Here is a 21,993-nt window from a genome sequence, read left to right on the forward strand (position 1 = left end):
GGAGAGGATCACATGCAGCAGAAGGCGGAAGAACTTGGGTTTGAAAAATGGGAAAAAATGTTATAAAAAGCTGTTGATTGATACACTTGGGGCCTTAGCAAAAAATACGTGGCCCAGATGAATTCTGCTACGGATGGAGAACGAAGTGGCTCTGAACTGTGGGGAACGAGGGAGCGACGTGTAGTAAGACTTGCCTTTTTTTGTTCTGTTAGTCTGCTGTGCTGCTACCCTGGAGAGCTGTCCTGGCCCTTCGGTGATTAACTGACCCGTGATTTCACAAGCTCACCTGTAATATGAAATACCAAACCAAAACAAAACCATGGCCCCCCAAAAAAAACCCCGAACAAGTACAACTTTTAGAGTCAGAAGCAGGTAACAGTATCTGCTTGGGCAGGGTAGTGTCCTGCTATCTTCAAATGATGTTTTTTCTCCAAGTAGATTTTTTTCAAAGTAATTGACTTACAAAAATACCTGAACTGAGCATTGTACCTCATGCATTATAAAAATGCTAATTTCCTCAAATATGAATGTCCTGGAGGGACCCAGCTTCCAGACCTGCAGCAGCTGGCTGCTCTCCGTGCACTCTGAGAACCCTCCTTCATCGCGCTTATGGAAGCCTGCAGGAAACGATATCCCGAGACTTGCCTGGAAAGCAGGCTGGCCATGATTCTGGCTGTACTGATTCTCTCCAAGAGCTGCTTATTTCTAGAAATCGGGGCTCATAAAGAAAGCAGCATATGTTTGGTTGTGAGCAGATGCTGTAAATCGCTTTGAAAAGTGTAAGACCGGAGTACAGAGAAACGTCATGATATTCAGCTGCTACTGAAGGATGTAGTCATTCTGCTGCATTGCAGATATACTGAGCAAGACCATCCTTATGATCTGCTGCAGTAGCTTGCACGCAGTCGGCAGATTTGGTTTGTGTCGTGCTAACCATGACTGGCTGCACAGAATATTTTTTTGGGAACAGCTACACAAAGGGCTTTGCTTTAACGCTTCCATTTGGTGCTCATGGTCTGGAGCTGGGAGTTTGACCTTGGATCCCCAAGGTGCTACCGTAGATCTTTTCATGCTTCATTTTCTGCTTTATGCTTCATTTTACGCATCCTGTACGTTGGACAAGTATGAGTCACCATTTTGTGACGCATGACTTCATGGGATGCAGTGCATTATTATAGTACCGTGTTGGTTTGATAAGTTCCACCGTCTTAAGTTCCTGTGACATACTTCTGTCTTGAGGACTCCGAATGTATTTTGGAGAGAGAAACAAGTGCTGAAAACACCCAGGCAGTGAAGGGACAACAGTCTGGGAGGAAGCCGGGCAAGTGATCTCAATGGCAAATTTTTTTATGTTGAGAACTGACTAATTATTCTTATCTTTTATTCCTGCTTTTTACATGGGAAGACCATCCCCCTTTTCTCACGCCAGTTTAGTTATCTGAAGAGCCCTTGAGAAGCCTTGCTGCATAATTTACAGGGGTTTCCAAACATGCACCAGAGGAATATCTGCCCGTATTGTTCAGATGCTTACTGACACCTTTACATAGATATGCAAGCTATCCTCTCCTTTAAAAAGGCTATGCTCTTTCTTCACGAACATAAAAACTGGTGGACACACAGGTTAATATTATCTGTTAGAGTTTCTGTCGGTTTGCTCAGCCTGGCCAGCAGACTTAGCAACTGACGGTTTCCTGGGCCTGGTCTGGAGCCCTTCTTAAGAACTGGCATCACGGCCATGGTTTGGTTCTGATCGGTTCAGGCAAGGCTTTACACAGGAATTAGAGCAGCAGTTTCATCTGTTAGAGCTCTTGGGAGATATCTGGCCCTGGTGACTCATTGTTCCTTTTGTTCGTTTATAAGCAGAAGCTGTTAATGAGGTTGATTTCCCCCATGTGTCTCCATGAGCTCTCCAGGCTCCTTCCTGGCAAACATCACTGTAGGAAAATGCATTTAGTTCTTCCTGCTATTGCCTTATTTTGAACATTCTTAATACTTCGGTTGCTTACAGCCTGTTGGAGACTGCCTGCTCCTGCTTGCTTTGAGAAGAAACATAGTGGTTCTTGTGCCTTTTGCAGATTTTTCTCAAAGAGCGTGTCAGGATTTGACCTTATCTAATCTTCTCACTTGGCTAGAGATTTCTTTCAAAAACCTGATTCCCCCCCCCCCCCTTTTCTTCCTGGCATCCGTTTGCCTGCTATTTGCCTGCTGTCACGCTTTGCTATCTTTCTGGACTGCTGGAAATGTTTTTTGGTGAATGGTATGCTCTAATATAGTAGCTTTAATTTGTATACACCGCCTGCCCCCCCAGTATTTTTAGCAGATATCCTCATTTGCTTGCATTTTGCTTCTTTGAAGTGAAACTCCACAGTGGTGGAGTTTGTTTCTTCCCGCAGAAATGCCGAATCCATACGCATTGAAGTCACTGTTGTGTTTCGAGCCAAACTTAGTGCACTGCTCAGGATCAATCTCAGTCTTAAGAATCTTTAATCTTTGGTCTTTTACTATCTGATGAGCTGCTTCTAGTAGGGTGTTATTTGTCATCAAGAGTATTTTCGGTGAGGTATTCCAGTATCATAGCTGCAACTTGTATTTTGCCTACAGGCATCTTTGTCTAACACTCTGCAACATAATACCTTGCTTTCCAGTTGGTTGTGTATTGATATTAATTTGAATTACTCAGGCTGATACACTCTGTGCTGGAAACCTCCTGATTTCAGTCCCTGCTTCCTGGACAGCTTCTCTGTTTTATCTGCTACTCAATTTAAAATGAAACGGTCCTTGGAGCAACATTCATTCTGGGAAGGATTGTCTCCCTTGGCCTGCTGGCAGCACTCTTCCTAATGCAGCCAGAGATGATGTTGCCGTCTTTGCTGCGGGGGCATGGTGCTGGCTCACCTTCATCTCGTTGTCCGCCAGGATCCCAGGTCTTTTTCTGCAAAGCCACTTTCCAGCCAGTTGGCCCCCAGCCTGTACTGGTGCATGGGATTATTCCTCCCCAGGTGGAGGACTTTGCATTTTCCTTTATTGAAGGGATTTGTGTCAGCCCTTATCTCCGCCCTGTCAAAGTCCCTCTGAAAGGCAGCACAATCAGCAGGTGCGTCGTCTGCAGAGCGGCGAAGGGTGCACTCGGTCCCATCATCCCGGTCATAGAATCACAGAATCGTTAAGGTTGGAAAAGACCCTTAAGATCATCGAGTCCAATGTTAACCCAGCACTGCCAAGTCCACCACTAAACCATGTCCTCGAGCACTACATCTACTCTTCTTTTGAATACCTCCAGGGTACCACTTCCCCAGGCAGCCTGTGCCAGGGCCTGACAGCCCTTTTGGTGAAGAAGATTTTCCTAATACCCAAACTAACCCTGCCCTGGCGCAGCTTGAGGCCGTTTCCTCTCGTCCCATCGCTTGTTACTGGGGAGAAGAGACCGACCCCCACCTCGCTGCAACCTCCTTTCAGGTAGCTGTAGAGAGCAATAAGGGCTCTCCTCAGCCTCCTCTTCTCCAGGCTAAACACCCCCAGCTCCCTCAGCCGCTCCTCGTAAGACTTGTGCTCCAGACCCGGTCATTAATGAAGAGTTTAAATATTTTTGGCCCCAGTGTGGACACCTGGGGTGGGTACAGCACTAGTGAAGTGCCTGGCGCTGGACTTCGTGCTGCTGGTCACAACCCTCTGAGCCCAGTGGTTCAGGCAGTGTTCAATCCACTGCGCTGCCTGCATACCTACTCCGTATTCCATCAGTTTGTGTTGTGCGGGGCAGCGTAGAAAGCTTTGGTAATGTTGAGAGAAACAATATCCACTGTTCTCCCTTCATCCTCGGAGCTCGCCGTTTTGTCCTAGAAGGCTATCATATTGCTCAGGCATGATTTTCCTTTGTAAATCCATGCTGACTACGCCCAGTCACTTTCTTATCCTTTAACATGTTTGGCTTCCAGGATTAGTTGCTCCATCACTTTCCCAGGGACTGAGGTGAGGCTGACCAGCCTGTAGTTCCTTGGATCCTCCTCCTTGCCCTTGAAGATAAGAGTGACCTCTGATTTCTCCCAATCCTCAGAAACCTCCCCTGATACCATGAAGCACCAGTTGATGCCTTGCTCTCCCTCTGTAAGATTCATAGGAAACCATACCACCTATAACAGGTTTCTGGATTTGTGCTCGAGGCAGGAGGAGATGGAAGAGGAAGGGTGCGTGTCCCTGCAGCTGGGGTTTTAGGCAACTAATGGGTGATTTAGGGCCAGAACCAGTGAAGGTCAACTCACTGGTCCACCTGACAGAGGAGGTATGTATCCCTGTGTGATATGTTTCCAACGCTTTCTTACCCTGCTATGCCATCAAGCACTAGCAGTTCCTGGAAAGGTTTTGCAAGCTTCCCTGTCTGTTTGGGCTAAAGCTAGCGATGTCTAGTGGTTTTGGCTCTGCAGGCCATACATTTCCTCTAGTTTCAAAGGGCCATATGTTCTTTCCTACCATGTGGCTGAAGCTGTTAGGCATACACGATGTAGCCAATGTATACGTGTGCAGCAGATCTGCTTTTGGATGGTGCTGGATTCACTGTGCATATGCAAATGAAAATATACGGAGCATATGTGCATGTAATTCATTCACTGCCAGGGAGGGAGGACGGCCAGGAGCGTGGGCCTTGGCTGTTCGCATCGTTCATCTAGCCCTTAGTTTCTGACCATGGATGAGAGGGGAACACCAGAGGCCACACAAGCTGGTGACCTCGTACACTCTATGGGTAGTTAAAGTACAGGCAGCTGTGAAGAAGAAGATGAGGTGGAACCTGATTCCGCCATTGTCCCTGCCACCAGTGCCCACAAATCCCATCTTCCTTTTGTTTTGCTTTCTTATGCCAAAAAGAAGTCTGCCTATCACATGATAAGAGCTATCAGGCATGCTCTGAGGATAACTATAAGCAGCTTTTGAGTATCTTTGTTCCTGACAGCTTAGCTTCTGGGAGTGACAGACAGGCACATGCGATTGCTGCTGCTGTGGCTGCTCTTGACTGTTTGTATTGTTCGGTTTTTATAACAGTGGTGCTGGTCTTCAAATGCTGTCTGAGTTCCAGGTCTGTTGGTCACTAGCAAACCGGAGGGACAGCCTCAGCGCCGATGTGATTTTACTTTTTGTACAGAAATTCCTTCCATTTTTTTCTGAGATCAAACTTGTAAACAAGACACTAAGATCCTTGTAGAGGCTTTGCATCTATTTCACGTTGATATCACAGCTATACCGCTTGTATTGGGGTAAAATATTGATGCTTTGGCGTTAGATGCTTGAGATGTGAAACCAGTGTTGATTTTCAGATATAGCGACCTCGGTCTTTGTGGTTATAGTTTGGTTCTCTCACATTTGTATAGTGCGATTCCTGAAGTAAAGGGCTACTGGTGGGGGAATGTAAGTAGTAATTATTAGTACAATGTCTCGCAGCTGGGCTTTGAGATCACGTTATATCACTGAAGACGACGGACTCCTGTGAAAGACCACTGTGTGCCTGCATCATGCTGTAGGTCTAAAGCTTTTGTTTTTTTCTTTATAGGACCAGATATAAGCTGGCTTCTTTCTTTTGAATTCTCACAGCACTGGGAGCAATGCAAAATCCTCCTGGGTATATATCAAAGTAAAATACTGTTCTCTCTTCTAGACATGTTGTTGTGAAGACTTCTCCCAACCACAAATACATTTTCACGCTGAGAACCCATTCCTCAGTTGTTCCTGGCAGCATCGCATTCAGCTTGCCCCAGGTACTATATGGTTTGACTTCGTGTGTTGCTATAGAATAAGCAAAATCTTTTTTGAAATCAGGACTGAAGATAACTTTTCTAATTGGAGAGAGATGTCTGCATAAATGTATGCTACAAATTTGATTTCTGACAGCAGAGTTTCAAGGACACTTTTACTGTAGCTGAAGCAAACTTGCTTATATTACTTCAATCTATTTTTTAGTGTACGATGGGATAAAAATACTAGAATATGTGTAATTCAACCTTTTAAAAAACCACCAGAAATGGACTATTGCAAAAAGAAAAGCCTAAGCAATGTCTGCTATTCCGTGTGAATTTTTATTGTTTCCTGGTTTCCCTTGACTTTAAAGGGTTTTCTTCGCTGTGTTGCTCTTTTAAAGGCCTGCGGGAAGTTTTATTGACTATATTCAGTCATTGTCAGTATTTATAGATGCAAAGTGCAATGTAATGCATAAAATAGATTTAACCTGTCTCCTCTTTCTTAATTAAGTCAAGTTATCACATGGTAAGTGATGGTTAGAATAAATAATTGATACAATTAACTTCTAAATAGAAAAACTAATCTTGTAGCCTTTAACTGGCTTACGCAGTGAGTCGCATAACGTAAAACTGTGTCGACCATGGTCGCTGGTTTAATGCTATCGTATTTTCCTGCTAGTAGCTGGCCTAGAAGTTGAGTCTCCATGCTGCAAACACAATTTTTATTTCCTCAACAGATGACTTAACATAGACCCCAAAACTTCTTTTTGCTTTTTGATGTCTTGTTCAAATTCAGATTTGTCCGGATGAGTGGGTGAAGAGGATGCTGTGTTAACCATATGTCTTGCTATGATTTGTGATGCCCAAACTGAAAAACGGTTATCAGTAGAGGATATTTGTATCGCAGGGTTGAAGTAGATGCCTTCATGGTCTAGGGCTGAATTTTGTAGATTCCAGAGGTTATTTGTAGAGCCAGGAGATCTCTTCCGCTAAGGAATGAGGTAGGTTGCTTACCCCTAAAAAGTGACTATGGTAGCAAGTGTTACAGCTGCTGGTATAGAAATGTTTTATTTGAGTATTCCTGGTGTTAGGATTTAATTTCCAGTATTTCCTGACGCCTTGGATAATTGCAACTAGCGTTACATAAAACGTGTGTTTACCTCATGTATTCACAGAGGGTCATGTAATGTGCACTTAGGCTCCAAGACCTCCAAGAAAGTCTGTTGTGCATTCATGAAGCACAAAGTTCTTGACCACCTTTATTCTGTAATAATCTTAACTCTTAGGCCTAAGTACCAAAAGCCATGAAAAAATTTTATGAACTGCAGAGCCCGAAAGATGAAGGGCCGTGCAGTGACGACAAACTTCTTGGCAGAAAACACCCAAAAGAACATAGGAATTGAGCTGTCCTAACTCATCTTTCTAGCAGAACTTGGACAGCTTTCCTTCCTGTCCTGAAATTTGGTGAAAGGCTTAACCTCGGGGGTTTAAGCAAAGCCCAGTGTTTGCAGGAGTAGCAGCGTGCCTGCCCACCATTCTTGCACTGGTGGTCGCCAGTGCCTGCTACTTCAGGTGAAGGTGAGTTGAGGATATCTTTTGCTGAAGAACTAGAGTGTCAAGGGAAGGGAGAGAATTATTTCTGGCCTTGCAGGTAAAGAGCGGAGGCTGTGAAGCACAAGATTAAATATGGAAACATAATTTGTTTTCACCTTCTTGGGAATACCAGTAAGTACAAGTAAGAGTTCCTGCTCTGGGCTTCGATTTCTAACAGGTTGATCTCTGCTATGCCAAGGGAATTCTTTCCTTAAGCTTGAACCATTAACATATTGGAGAGGGCATATAGGGAGAAATTTTCATTTTTTAGAAAAGGTCATTGTATTCCTTCTCCCGGACTTGTTCCTTCTAGATAAAAAGCCAAACATAACTGACCATAAAGTACAGCATTTCCAATGCAATCTTACCAGAGCCTTGTGTAATGATGCTTATTTATTTTGGTCATTCGTGCCTCTCTAAGGTTTAGATATTTGAGAGACTGAATACCGCGTAGCCCGAGATGTGGACTGTAGATACACACTGGCCAATCTGTAGCACAAGGGCCACTGGAAAAGTACCATTCATGTCGTATAATTATTGAACCATTTCTCACTTCTCATGCAGTTCTGTGCTGCACAAATCTTTTCAGAGGAATTTGAAGGGACCGAAAGGATTTGAACAGTTTCATTCTTACTAGTTCTCTGAACAAGTTTTAGTTTAGGTAATTTTATGACTTAAAGCACATTACAACTATTTCTTGCAACTAGTGTACACATGTAAGCTTTTAAAATGCTGATGGAGTGTGTAGCAGCCTTTCTTGCCTGTTGCACTACCTCTTGTGTGATCAGCACCAGAGCTTTGGTAGAAACTGAGCAGAAAGCTCAAAGCGCCCTATCCAGTACGACAACTCCTGCCTCCGAGACGGTGGGGTGACCAAAAACATAAAGGAGGTTGGACAGAACAACCTTCTGAGGCCAGAAAATAGAATCATTAATAGAAATGATTCCATGTTTTTGACTTGTTTCCTGTTAATTTGGGGGTCTTCGTAAGATCCCATTCTGCCCTTTTTTGCTGCTTCTTAAGGTTCTCATGGAGGAGCCTGCTTTTCTGGGTGAGGGTGCTGACTTTGAGTGGGTGTTTGTTCTACTGAAGGACAGGCTTTCTGAAGTATTTGTCTTGTTTTTACAGAGAAAATGGGCTGGACTTTCCATCGGCCAAGAGATAGATGGTAAGTCGGACAGCAGCGTGATCATGACGTGTGTTTATAAAAGCTGAATTCCGTGTTTCCATACTGAAATGAAACTGAATTGGAAAGTTTCAGATCTTCAGCCCTTCTTCAGGTAATGTGAGACCCTCAAAGGGAGTTGCTCTCATATCTGCAGGCTTTCCGTCTCTGAACATTTTCAAAGCCTGGAGGACTATTTTGACCGTTCTTTTCAGACGTCTGCCAGTGCATCAGTATAGCTCTGTGTGGGACATCAGTGTCCGCATGCAGGTGTGAACGTTTAACGTGTCCTAGACAGTCTGTTCTTGTGGCTTTGGAGAACACTTGTCAGCTAACAGAAAAAATCTGTTGTCATTGAGAATATTCTTGGCGTCTAAACTTGAGTACTGAGAACAGGGAGTTTTAGTGCTAATTGCCGCCAAAAGGCAGCAGTGTGCTCTGGATAGCTGGAGTCCTGAGCTTTGTGAGTAGCACTGATGTTTTCACCAATAACTGACTAGAATATTCTGCAGTGTAATGAAAGGAAAGGGATGCCATCTCGAGCTTGTACAAACTGAAGATCTGTATTCCAATTTCAAGCCTCAATTGAGCCTGATGAGCCTTTGCCAGTGTTCAAAGAGGGGGCTGATTTGTGTCTCTCAGCTTGCATGCTCTATCTTTCGTTTATTCATGCTGTCTGTCACCGTTACCTCTGGTTTATGAACGACTGGTGTCACTGTTGGTTATAGGTGTTGCTCTTTGGTCTGTCTGCAGCTTCTGGAGTGTTGACCAAACTCCTGGCAGCAGCTGTTGTTCTAGGAGGGTCCCCATGTTCTTTGGAACAGCCTATCAAGGTGATGGATCATGTCTGTTCTTTTGACCATCAGGAATTACCCATGTGCTCCTGGGGGCAGCCATCTCATCCTTTTCTTTGACAAGGTGATTGTGATGAAGCCTGTTCTCATGGTTGGCTGGCTCAGGGTCGTGGATGTGGAGCGATCTGTTCATTAGGCCGCTGTTCTGCCGTTTGAGGTGTTTACAGTGATTCCGGGGAATTCTCCTCTCACTTGAGGATTGCGGGCAGAGCTGATGACTGCATCTTGTGTCAAAAAGTGAGGAGGCCCTAGTCTGAGAAGTGATACAGGTTTGGATGTGAGGTTCTCTTAGGAAAACTCACTCCTTGGCTCTTTGTTTTCCCAGCTCCTTTGGTCTCAGCAAGTCCATGGGCATGGATCAGTAGTCGAGAGTGAAGTCTGATGTCTTTGTGGATCTCTTGTCGTGACAAGCTGGAGTGGGTCTGTTTGCCTTTCTACACAACTAGATGCCTCCCAGATCTTGCTTGGAAACCATTTCTTTTTGCTAGCTGGTTTTGTCTTGTTTTTTAAACTGAGGAATAACCTGTGATGAGGGGGGAGACCCGTAAATTAATTTGTTTCTCACCCTTGTTTGGTTGCTGATCAGTAACATGTGCCAGCTGGCTTACAGATAAATGCTTTTTAGTACTAAAGTTATTTGGGGAAAGAAACACTAATATTCAGCACCATTAGCTGTTAGAGCAGATTTGTGATTGTACTTGTACTAGACCTTGCTATAAACTTACCAACTATGTGGGAGCATGTATTAAGAAAAATAATGCAGTAATTTTATGCAGAGTGACTAAATGTCATATGACTCCCTGCTGAGTATAAAGGATTTGTAAAGCTATTCTGCAGGTAGAGAGAAGTATTCATAAAACTAGTGATTTACCAGGGCGCTCTCTTTGTCTTGTTCCCCTGATAATGTGAAAACTATGCTTTAAATGTCCGTTTTCAATGTAGTCCACCCCTTAGTGGTACAGTGAAGCTGAGTCCCGCTGAGCCGCTAACGCTATGGCAAAGGCTTTCCAGGTGAATGAATCTGGCAGGTTTGCCTTTGTGGAAAGGTTGAGTGCCTTGAGTGGAAGTGGCTGTCTTGCCTTGGGTGCGGTTCAGCTTCATCAGCTGCCGTGTTACGGCTGGAGGTGCACACGCGGGGCTGACTGCCTCAGCTGCCGCCTCAGCGCCGGCGGTCGCTGCTGCCTTCTCAGCCTGCCTCTCTGTTTCTAGGACGTTAAAGGCTCTTGAAGCTGGCGCTGTACATTGCTTACTGGGCTGCGCCCCTCGTGGTGCGTTACTGTCCTCCTCTGTACCAGACACCCCAGCATTCAGTCCTTGATGTAAGGACTACTTGTGTTCAGTTGACACCTCGGTTCTGTGATGTGACCAGATCCAGGGACTGATATTCTTTCTGGAAGCGTTTGACAAAGCCCTGAGACAGGCAAGTAAAAGGAAATAACTGCCCTGAAGTGACCTGCAAGGTAAGAACAACTGTTGTGCCCTTGCAGGACCAAAGTCCGTCCTTCATTAGCCGTGGCTTATGCGATAACCCTGCCGCCATACCCCTTTTTGAAAGGACTAGTTGATACAGTAGATACACCTCAATTCAGGAAGTGGTTTAGTGTTTCATCTTTATCCCTATTTCCTGGAAGACCTTTCTTTGACAGCTCATTTCTAGGTACTCTATTCTTATACCAGGAAGGACGCTAAATGTGCGTGCTGTGATGACCTGTGTGTCTTCTGGTAACAACTTAAGTAAGAGGCAGGCTCTCTGTATTCTCTTAACTTGAATGAATCATGTATCCTAGCATGCTGGGTGCTTGTTTTGGCGTCACATCTTCCCAGGAGCCTGCAGGTTTATTCTGGAACCATTCTGTTGCTCAGAGGCTTGATAGGAAACAGTAGGTTATGTGTGAAGTACATTTCCCTTATTCACCTCCTGCTGCTTTATCCTTGGTTGTGACTTCTGTATCAGATGAGACTTTCTTCTAGATTCAAAGCAAACCTGTAATGTTCCTCAGTCTTCTGGAGAAACATCTGCTTCTGTCCTTCGCTGCAGTCTGGTTTGTAAATCATTAGGGCGCTCTGCTTTGTGGGATCCTGTCCTTCTGATCAGCTGTGTGGAGGCAGTATCCCTGACGTTGTGGACCATGCTTTTCTTTCCTTTGTATCCTCTTTCCTCCAGCAGCGACAGCCCTAAGCGGCCTCTTGTTTTTGACATGGCGTAACGTGGGACCTGTGGGGATTAGGTGCGGTTGGCAATGACTGTGAAGTACCTTCCACGCCACTTTGCTTTCTGCCCCCTTTCAAGGGCCGTTCAATTGATTCTGCATTACTGAAGGTAACCTGGGGCGTGTTAGGATAGGCCCAAGTGCACCCCTGGGGTAGGGGCTATTTGCTCTGTGTCAGAGACGAAGGGTAGTTGATGCTTCGTTGTGGGCTGTAGAAGCCTGATAGATTATATTGCTGCGCTTGAATTTGCAGGTGGTCTAACTTTCTGCTACCTAATGTGGAGAAGAGCTAGTCGATCTGTTGCTATAGAAAACCAGTTCTGACCTCTTGTCACTGCTTTTTTGGGCAAGACTACTCTTAATGCTTGCTTTTGGGCTTTCTGAAGACATGTCCTGCAAACCCTTAGACGTAGGTGTAGCAGTCGTGGTACTACAGCATGTGTGAATTTGCTTTCGTTGTCCTCATCCCCCAAAGCCTGTATGGTGTTTGAGCTGTTTTAAAGGAGACTCTTAGAGTTTTTAAAGAAATGCGGGGATTTTCAGTGGAGATACATTTGCTGTATCTTTGATCTTGTAGTGGAATATGGATGTAAGAGAATTAAGGGTCTCTATCAGAAATAATATATTCAATTTTATTAAGTACTCATTCTGAATGGAAGAAGATGTATTGCCAAACTTATAGTATGTTTAATATATTGTGGGGGAACCTTGCTGTTCTGAAATGTGCTGTTTCTTTTTTTCTTTTCAACAGTTTCCTTATACACTTTCGACAAGGCTAAGCAGTGTATTGGCACAATGACAATTGAGATAGATTTTCTACAGAAGAAGAACATTGACTCCAACCCCTACGACACAGACAAGATGGCTGCTGAATTCATCCAGCAGTTCAACAGCCAGGCCTTCTCAGTAGGCCAGCAGGTGTGGGTTTGGTTTTGGTTTTTAAAGCTAAAATGTTCTTAAGTAACTTGCGCATGCTTGCACTGCAGTGATGTAAGATACTGAGGAATGCCTAGGTACTGACTGCTGCAAGGGACAGCTAATGGGCAGAAATTGTGCACAGTTTCTTTATGAAAAGGTGGACCCTCGTGACTTTCACTGAGAGCGTGAGCAGAGTGGTTTAAAATCTGCCTTTTCCTTATCTAAAGAAATCCGTCTTTGTGAAGGAAAACCCAAAGGCTTGAGAGAACTGGGTTCTCTCTCCGTTGTGGCCTGGTTGGATATAAGCATGGCAGCTCCTGGAACCTTTTGAGAAGTAACTTTTGTCTTCCTTCTATGTAAGATCAAAATGAACACCGGTTTAATTCTCAGTAGCACCTTTCAAGTGCAGTGTATTTTATTGTAACATTTATTGCTACTCTGCAGACTCCAGTAGTAAAATAGGTATGAAGCATTTGACTTGGGGACTTCTGAAAGCTGCTGTCCCTATAATTGAGCCTTCTCAGCTCTGCAGGAGATGGGCTTCTGCCCCGTGAACATCTGCGATAGCCTCTGGTTTGCCATGTTCTCAGGACAGGCTGAGGTCTGTCTCTCATAGTAGTTTACAACTTGCAGGGTCTGAATCTTCAGCCAGTTGCAAATGTAATCTTGGAGGAAAGGAATTGCGCAGAAACAGCCTGCTTTTCTATGGGATGGACTCTACTTCTAGTAGTATTCATTCTGTCTTTCACTTCTGTAGCACTATTTTTGAGATATCCTTGTCAAACTGAAATATGAAAGATGGAAAAGGTTTGAGCTAAATTGTTCGCCTTGCCTAAAACCAATATTTAAATTGAGAGGAAAATGTCAGATGACATAGAGCATTTAGCTGGGGAGAAAAGGGTGGGAGAGAGAAGCTTTTCTTGGAAGGAGAATTTTTCTTTGAATTTTTCCAGTTGGCTTCATGTTCTGCTACTTTTGATCTGTTACCCTTAAGTATTGGACATGAAAAGGACATGTTCAGTACACCAGACCTTTACAGGAGAAAAACTACATGGAATTTGTTGGGTGATAAACTTAGTCCTCAGTCCTCTTTCCCTTCAAATCTTAGTAGCCTTGTCAAAATCCTTTTTAGTTTTTTAGTGAGTTAAAATCCCCTTCTGTTTTTTCTTTCCACAGCTTGTGTTCAGCTTTAATGACAAACTTTTTGGCCTGTTGGTAAAGGACATGGAAGCCATGGACCCCAGCATTCTCAAAGGAGAGTCTGGAGCAAGCAAAAAGCAGAAGGTAGGCTCACAGGAATTCAGGTTCATTCCCTAGGGACTGCAGAGATTCAAGTGCTGATCAGGTCTTGTTACAAGGAGGAATTAGGTTGCTTGCATTTGGAGAAGTTGTATGTTTGTTTCATCTGGCTGCGTATTTTGCCTCAGAGAAGATAAGGAGCGTTGTTTTCAGTTTAATCCTGTGCTTGTGTAGCTGGTTGCTTAGAGTTGCACCCACTAAAGTGCAGAGCTGGGGAAGATACAAAGAATATCTTTTGGTTTCTATGTACTAATTCATGAAAACATCCTCTCTTGAGCCTTTTTGTCTTCCAGATATGCCCAGTTTTGATTTTTCCTTCTGTAGAAAAGACATGATTTTATTTTCTTCTTTACCTGCTAGATCTTGCTGAAATAAAATAGTTGATTTTGAACTAAACAAATAACTTTAAAAAGCCAATTTATTATACCTGATGAGCTTCTGCATTCAATGATGTTAGTTTTAGAGGAGGTGTTGGTATTTCATGTTCTTCCCAATGACTTTTATAGTGGAGCTTTTGCTGCTGTTTCTTGCCTTCCGAGATGTGCTTGGAGATACCTAAGGACCAATCTGACGTTGAGCCTTATGGCTTAATGTAATTATTTGTTTCCCTCCCTTTTGCAGATTGAGGTTGGTTTGGTTCTTGGAAACAGTCAAGTGGCCTTTGAAAAAGCTGAGAACTCCTCTCTCAATCTGATCGGTAAGTGCCACTGTGTCCAAAGAGAGAAATAATGCTTGAAGTTTGCTTTTTTTCAGGACTCAGAGACTTGTGTGCCTCCAAGTTTGTTCTTCTGGTTACATCGGTTGACCTAATCCATTGAAAACTGCATCTCAAAATGTCTCCCAGGTATCTGTTTAAACTAGCAGATGACTGGATTTGATCCCTTAGGAACCTGCCCCACCCGTTAGAAAGCAGTTTGTAGATGTTCAGGACTCCCTTGAAAACTGCTGCACTGAGAAGACTCCATCCCTCCAGCAGACTTCGCTGCTTCTAAACAGGGGCTCTGTTAAAGTCACTGTCCTCCTAGTATGAAGCTCCACAACTGACCGATGTACTGGAGCAGTTCTGTGGGTCTCTATACCATGCTTATCACCACGATGTATCTAAAATATACAGAGACAGAGATAGGGGGCGAAAAGGTGAGTGTGACTTGGAGAGATTGTGACAATAGCAAATCGAGTTAGATGAGTAGAGAAGTTAACCTAGGCACTGTGGCCTGCTAGGCCTCGATTAGAAAGGCACCATGGAACAGTGGCTTCAGCAAAAGTCAGCAAGTAGTTGAAATATTTTAATTCTTTAAACATCAGAGAATGATATTTTCAGGGACACTAACAAGCCAACACCTCTTTAATTGAATATAATTAAACCAGAAGGGAAATGGGAAATTGAGAACTTTTTTGAATGTGTAGCCAAAATTTCAAAGTGAGTGCAAAACTTCTGAAAATCCCATCTCTAATGAGGTCTCTTCTACAAGGAGAGAGGATGACTTCTGAAGAACATTTCAATTTTCTTGACTTCTGAAAGTCCTGCTCTTCAGAAACCGATGGCAGCTGCGAGATACAGCACAGCAGGTTTGCTGTGTGTTTGTATTAACTGTGTACGCAGCAAGATTATTAACAAAACTATGAACTGTGAATCAGGGAATAATTGATGTTTCTTCCACACATGCAGTTAGAAGGAAACTGGTGTTGGGCTAGGGAGGAATCTGGTGTGCTCCCATAGAGCCACCAGCTTGATGATGGGGACCTGGACCACAAAGTGGGCAGTGAGGGCCCCTTCCCTGCGGGTGGCTTTGGGTGTGCCCTGGGACCACGGTGGCTGTTCCACAGAATAGATGTGCACTCTGGTAGTCTGGCTGTGCCTTTTCTTATCAGTGTAACGAGTGGACGATACTCAGCAAGCCTACAGCTGCAAATACCTCCATTGCTGGTAATATGGCTCTAGGCGTTCTTTTCTGGGTGTGATTCAAGTCCTGTACTTGAACAGACACTCTAATTCCCCCCCCCCCCCCCCCATTTTCCTTTCCTATTTTGTTCCCTCTTCCTGGAGTCTGTGAGCTAAGAAAACTGCTTTTGCTGCTGCCCTTCCACAGATAAGAAGTGGCAGGGGAAGGCTGCTGTGAGCGGGGTTCGGTGAACCTGGCCAGCTCAGATGAGCACTCAGTTGAGTTTTAATACTTATTATTTTTGCAGTAGGCTTCAAAGCACAGCTCTGCTTGACTGCGAATGCTCAGTACATTAAGTATTTGGTACAGAAATAAAACATATGAGGGTAGCAGCCACTTGGCAAGGTAGAATTCAACTTACACAGTATTGCAGGAGCTTGTGGCGGAGGCTGAGTTTTGATGCTGCCCTGAGGTGCCATCTTCCCTCAAATGTGAGGCTGTGACTTCATGTTCTGCAGTTGTCTGCTTCACGTGCTGCAGTCGCTCCAAAAAATGGGGAGACACGAGGCTGTTGTGTAACCACAGACCTTGCGTCTTACATGGACGTTTTTATCTGAAAGTACAGCCAGTCGTTGTACTGAAAAACAGCCCACCAGAGGTCCGTGGGCTGAATTGTAGATGACTGTAATTAAGCATCTTAACAAGGATACAGGTTTTAAGAGCACCGAATGAAGTTTGCATGGGCAATTAATTCATACCTGTGATTACACAATTACAGCCCGTTTTGTTTTTACTGTGTTTTGATAGGGCAGCTTGAGGTGAATATTAACATAATTCAATTTATTGCATCAGAGCAAGCAGTGGTATCTGACTTGGGTAATATTCAGAGCCATACAGTGACCTGCGATCTCCATCCTAGCATGTACAGGTGTGAAGAGCGGTCCTGTGGGAGCGCTGATTGATTGGAAGCAGGAATCCTTCACCGTGATTCAGTTTCATTGCCTGCAGACAAGACAAAAGAGTTGCTTATGCCTCAATTTGCTTCTGTCAGATTGGTGCTTTATTTAATCTCCTCATTGATCTGAGGCAGAGCTACTTAATGTGCTTTGTTAGTCTCTGGAGAATTGTAAAGTTGTGAATAATTAAACTCTGAGAGAGGAGATTAAAGTAAGTGTCACTGAGCACTGCCTTCAATAAAGGGCCTTTATTTTTTTTCAATAGAAAAGAATTGTGATCATTAAAAAAAAAGCGCCAATTCTATTTCTTCTACTTAGCATAAAACCATGCGTTATAAACCCAATGGATGATGTTTTAATTCAGGCTGTGAGAATTTTGTGATGGGATGCAGCCAGAAGGGGGGGGTATAGGCTAAGCTCTACGGGAGGAGGAACATCCCTGGCTGAGCGGTCTGATCTAAAAACTGTAGTGGAGCAATAAGGTAATAAATACACAGGAATCGGTGAATCCAATGCTCGCTGCTGCCCTGCGTGGTACTATGTGTTAGTGCTATACGTTATACGCTCTACCGTGTTGTCCCTAACGTGTTAGTTAGAGGCACGTTCTTGTTTGTTTATTTTGCTGCTCTTGCAATTGAAGGATTGATTCCAGCTGTGTTTAGACCAAGATTAATAGCAGTCTAATTCAGCTAACACAGAACTTTTATTTGGTGTATTTCCTGGACTTGTAGATGCTAACTCGTTATCTGGCTCAACTTGAAGTATCTCTAGAAGAGGTTATGGAACAAATCCGCAAAATGCACAGTTGCAGTTTGCCAGGACTGGCTTTTTCGGGGAGATAATGGTCCCCAGGGTCAATCCTGTAAAGCACCGTGTAAATCTAAGAAAACAGAAGACATCTAATTTCTGCATGAATTAAGGATAATCCTCAGTCTTTGCTCTCTCCCTGGGTTTTTATATTGCTGTTGGCTTCTCTGGTAGCTAAGCTAAGTGATGTTGCTGAAAGCCATTTGGAAGCGTTGATCTAACCGCTAAGGGTGTCAGTGCTTGTTTTTAAATGCCCTCGAATAAACTCAAGGTGAGACTGTATGGATTTGACGGCATCTCCACCGTGTTCTTATAGGAGCATTTGTGCTTATTGTCTGCCTCCTAAGTGCCCTGAGTACTTTAAAGCGTCTCTGAAAAGGGAGTAAGGAGCTCTGTAAGACTAAAGCTCGTGTGGTTTGTCAACAAAAGGGAAAGGAGGGCGGTTACACCGTTGCGTGGAGACTACAAAACCGGTGCTTAAGGGATCTGGCTGAACTTGAAGTAGCTCTAGAAGAGGTTATGGAACAAACAGACAAAATGAACGGTGGTGGTTTGCCAAGACTGGCTTTTATTCTTCTGAGTTGTAAAGGAACTGGCTGACCTCGTAATTGTTTTGTGTAACCTTGCTTAAAATTGCTCTGCGATCTGAGGACTGGAAGATGGCGAACGTGCTGTCTGTTTTTAAAAGGATTCCAGAGGAGGTCTGGAGAGCTACAGATCTTTGAACCTGAAATCTGTACAGAAAAAATCAACAGAAACTATAATAAAGAGTCAAATCAGTGGGCACCTGTATAGAGGTGATACAGCGGGAAGGGTCAGCCTGTCTTCTGTAAGGGCAGTCCTACTTCGTGATCCCACTGGAGTTACAGGAATCCAAAAGCACGGGGGTGAGGGCTGACATGGGCTGCTTGTTGTTCAGAGCTCTTCCAGCAAAGTTCCTTATCAGAGGTTCTTTAAAAAGAAACTAAACAGAGATCTGTAAGAGGTCCTTGCATGAGTAGATGAGTGATGAAAGGGTAGAAGTAAATAACCAGTGCCAGTAGAGTTCGGCATGAATCTCTGCTGGGGCCTTTGCTTTTCGTTATAATTATTGAATAAACTGGAAAAAAGGCTGAGTAATGAGGTGGCAAAACTTGCTCTTACGGAGCTCAGTGACTAAGAAATAAAATGGCAGAGGAAATTCAATATAAATAAACAGAAAGTGATGCGTGGGAGGAAGAACACTTCTAACTTGGGTCAAAAATGGTTGCTGTTTTGGGCCAAGATCCCAGGTATGACAGGTCGAAGGAAATGCTGGACCCTTGCTCGGTAGCAGCCTGAGCCCTGTTAAGAATTGTCAAACATGGTTGTTAAGAATTGTTACACATTATTAATAAAGGAATAGGAATGAAGCGGAGCATAATTTTGTACCTGTATTTAAGATACAAACAAACGGCAGTGCATGCGGTTCTAGGCTGCCCGTCTCTCGAAGGATGTAGTAGCGACAGCGAAGGGTGAGAGGAGAACAGGGGTGCTCAAGTGCGGAGCAGCTGCGGTGGAAGGAAGGAAGGAAGAACAAGCGCGGACTGCTCTGCCTGGAAAAGGCTCGGCTGAGGAGGATACAGGACAAGCCTAATACCAGCCCAGGTAGCCTGAAAGAAAGTGGGTACGGATACTATTCGTTGTCTCTTCAGATATAGGACTTGGGGAACGTGAAATGAAGCTGGCAGGAGCTGGCTCAGGCACAGGAAAGGAGGTGTTTGGTTGTGCAGGCAGTAGCAGACACGGTGAGGTGGATGCTGTAGGGCAATCTGGGTACTGAGTTTACGTGGGTCCAAGGGGACCTTGGCAGATTTGTGGCAGAGAAATCTACTGTGGATTCTTAAATACATAGGAGCAACACCTGGCTCAAAAAATCCCTGAACAGGATGGTTGGAAGAGTGGGAAAATAGTTCACTAAAGTAAGCTGAGTCTCTGACTGCCCTTGCATCGTTGTCACAGTGTGTCCTCCTGGCTAATGTTTGAAACCGAACATCGAGTTAGCTGGGCGTGGGTCTGACTTGGTGGAACTGTTCTGGTGTTTGTACTTCTATTTGCTGTAATTCTGCTGTGCTACATGTTTGAAATGATTTCTTTTTTTTTTTTTTCAGGTAAATCAAAGACCAAGGAGAACCGCCAGTCGATCATCAACCCAGACTGGAATTTTGAGAAAATGGGCATTGGGGGCCTTGACAAAGAATTCTCAGATATTTTCCGACGAGCTTTTGCTTCTCGAGTTTTTCCACCTGAAATTGTGGAGCAAATGGGTGAGTGTGATCCGGAGAAGTATGGCTGGGGTACAGGATGCAGGTCCATTTCTGGTTTGTAAAGACTGGATATCAACTATTAACCTATATGCTATAACGCAGCAGTTGCTTAGGGATCTACTAGACTAACAAAGCCTTTTCTTCTGTTGCTCCCGAATGTCTGTCTGACTCTTGTTACTTGGCTAGAGAGGAGGGACAAAGAGACAACGTGAATACTCAGCGCTGTACGTGAAATGTCTGAACGAGTGAGATATAGGATTTAGCTCAATACTTCTCTGTTGGAACTGAAATGTTCTGTATTCTTTGAATGCTTCATTTATTCACAGCAGTGAGACTGAATGCCTCTGTTCCTGACTTACTGGCAATGAGCTGTCTATGTAGGTCAAAGGAAATTCTGTCTTAATGATCCTGCCATATATATTAAGTACCTGTTGTTGTGGCAGTTGCGCTATAAACCTATGTCCTTCTCACATGTGTGTTAGCCCAATAAATAGAGTATCTTGTGTGATCTGTGCTTGGTCAGATTTGAAACGCTGGAGAGGATGCACAGGCCGTGGCGTGTCTTGGAGTTTGTGAAATAAAAGCACAGATTCTAAATATATTTTTTTGGGGGGGTTGGGGGAAGGAAAGGCAGTCCCATTACTTTGTAAACATGTGCTGGCAGGCAGATAAATGGTGCTGGTTTTAATTTTTAGCAAGCCATATGCAGCTGCAGATATCTTATTTTGTCACATGAAGTGGCTGGGGATGTTATAGCTGGTCCTCGTTCTCTGAATACAATCTCTGTGGGTTCATATTTAAACTTGGAATCTGTAGCTGTGTAATTTCTGTGTATGTTTATATTTCTTGATCCACCTTCCCTCTCCCTACAAATGAAGTAATCAGGATTTTGATTACAAAACGGGTTTTCATCAGAGGATACGTCCTGTTTGTGTGTGGCTGTGTAAATTGCGTCTGTTTCCAGCGCTTGTGGCATTAATGTTAAAGTAAACTTCCCTGTGAGGTGCGCTGGGTCTTTTCTTAGTGATTTGAACACTTGTGGAGGAACACTGAAGAAACCCTGGAGGCTAAATCCAATTAGCGTATGATACTCTCTCTTCTGCCTTTTTACTTCGTATCGATCGGTAGCCAAGGCCTTCTGGGGACTGATCTTGGTTCTCTGGGTTTTTGCGGCTGTGAGCAAGTCATAACTTCCCTGCCTCTGCTTGAGAATATCAAATGCTTAAATTTGTTAAATGTTTAGCTGCTCTGCAGAGAGAGGAAATGAGAGAAATGGTGTTGGCAATGGAAAGAAAACACACTCTGGTGTGTCCAGTTCAGAAATGTTGCTGACAGCTGGCCTTTGGATGGACCAGCATCCCTTCCTTGAAATATTTTTACCTGTTGAAGCAACTATCGTATATATTCATGGCTGCAGTGCAGAGTCCTTAGCTGTGACCGTATGTGATGGTAAAAGATTTAGACTTTGGGAATTCTCATCAGTGTCACTGGACTGATGAGAAATATGTTAGTAGACTAGAGATAATTAGAGCTTGTTTTCATTTGGCTATAGCTTCACCTATTCAACTTCCCTGGCTGCATGCAATCTGGCAGTCCTGTGTCAGGCTACGACTCCATTCCCTTGGTATTATCATGAGCTGAATTAACCTGACAGCTGGGCGCTCCTTGGTAGCGATGTGCAGCAGCTCACTTTGCCGTGGAAGATCTACATCTCCAAGAGGTACCTCTGGAGAAGGTCGGAAACCTTGCTGACTGCAGGGTGAGGTGGTGGAGCTGCTTTGCAGGGTGTGCTGCTCAGATGGTTCCTCTTCTTAATTGGTGTTGCTTAATACAGGAAGAAAAAGATTCTCTGGAGGACCACTAGTATTTTGATTACCCTGGGCAATGAATTAAAGGTGTGCCATATTATTTATATAAATACATATACCCTTACTTGTGCGTGTTTACACACATACTACACAAAGAAACATTTTTCTGGTAAGAAGTTAGACTCCAAACAGAGCTCTCTAGCTCTCTGATTAACCCTAGGGCTAAAGAGCTTATCTGAAATTTGAAAAAACAAAACTTTCTGACATTCATTTTCTTTGCCTTAGTTATAACTTGCTCGTAACTATATTTCAGATCTGAAATGTCAGTGTGACAGCTGTTCACCTTTGTATATAATTTATTGGGAAAGGAAAAGAAAGAATTTGCTTGCTATCTGGTGCTCTAGTGCTTACCCATTTCTGTTTTTTGCCCAGTGCTCGCAGACTGCAACTTCCATGCCAAATGCAATAAATATTTCTGTCCCGTAACTACATAGA

At 43.9% G+C, this 21,993-nt stretch overlaps 1 protein-coding gene across 2 annotated transcripts in view; it reads left to right on the top strand.

Annotated features, from left to right (window-relative positions):
* NSF (N-ethylmaleimide sensitive factor, vesicle fusing ATPase) overlaps positions 1 to 21,993 on the top strand; it is an 82,843-nt gene that overhangs the window by 14,272 nt on the left and 46,578 nt on the right. For both annotated transcript variants that reach the window (XM_087770104.1, XM_087770103.1), the window contains exons 3-8: positions 5,642 to 5,741; positions 8,442 to 8,481; positions 12,294 to 12,460; positions 13,637 to 13,744; positions 14,381 to 14,456; positions 19,535 to 19,690. In XM_087770104.1, the coding sequence (XP_087626230.1) occupies positions 5,642 to 5,741; positions 8,442 to 8,481; positions 12,294 to 12,460; positions 13,637 to 13,744; positions 14,381 to 14,456; positions 19,535 to 19,690 (647 nt within the window). The remainder of the gene's footprint in view (positions 1 to 5,641; positions 5,742 to 8,441; positions 8,482 to 12,293; positions 12,461 to 13,636; positions 13,745 to 14,380; positions 14,457 to 19,534; positions 19,691 to 21,993) is intronic.

This window comes from Nipponia nippon, unplaced genomic scaffold (genome assembly GCF_047370975.1).
Source record: "Nipponia nippon isolate SJK-2023a ecotype South Korea unplaced genomic scaffold, ASM4737097v1 scaffold_32, whole genome shotgun sequence".
NCBI lineage: Eukaryota > Metazoa > Chordata > Aves > Pelecaniformes > Threskiornithidae > Nipponia > Nipponia nippon.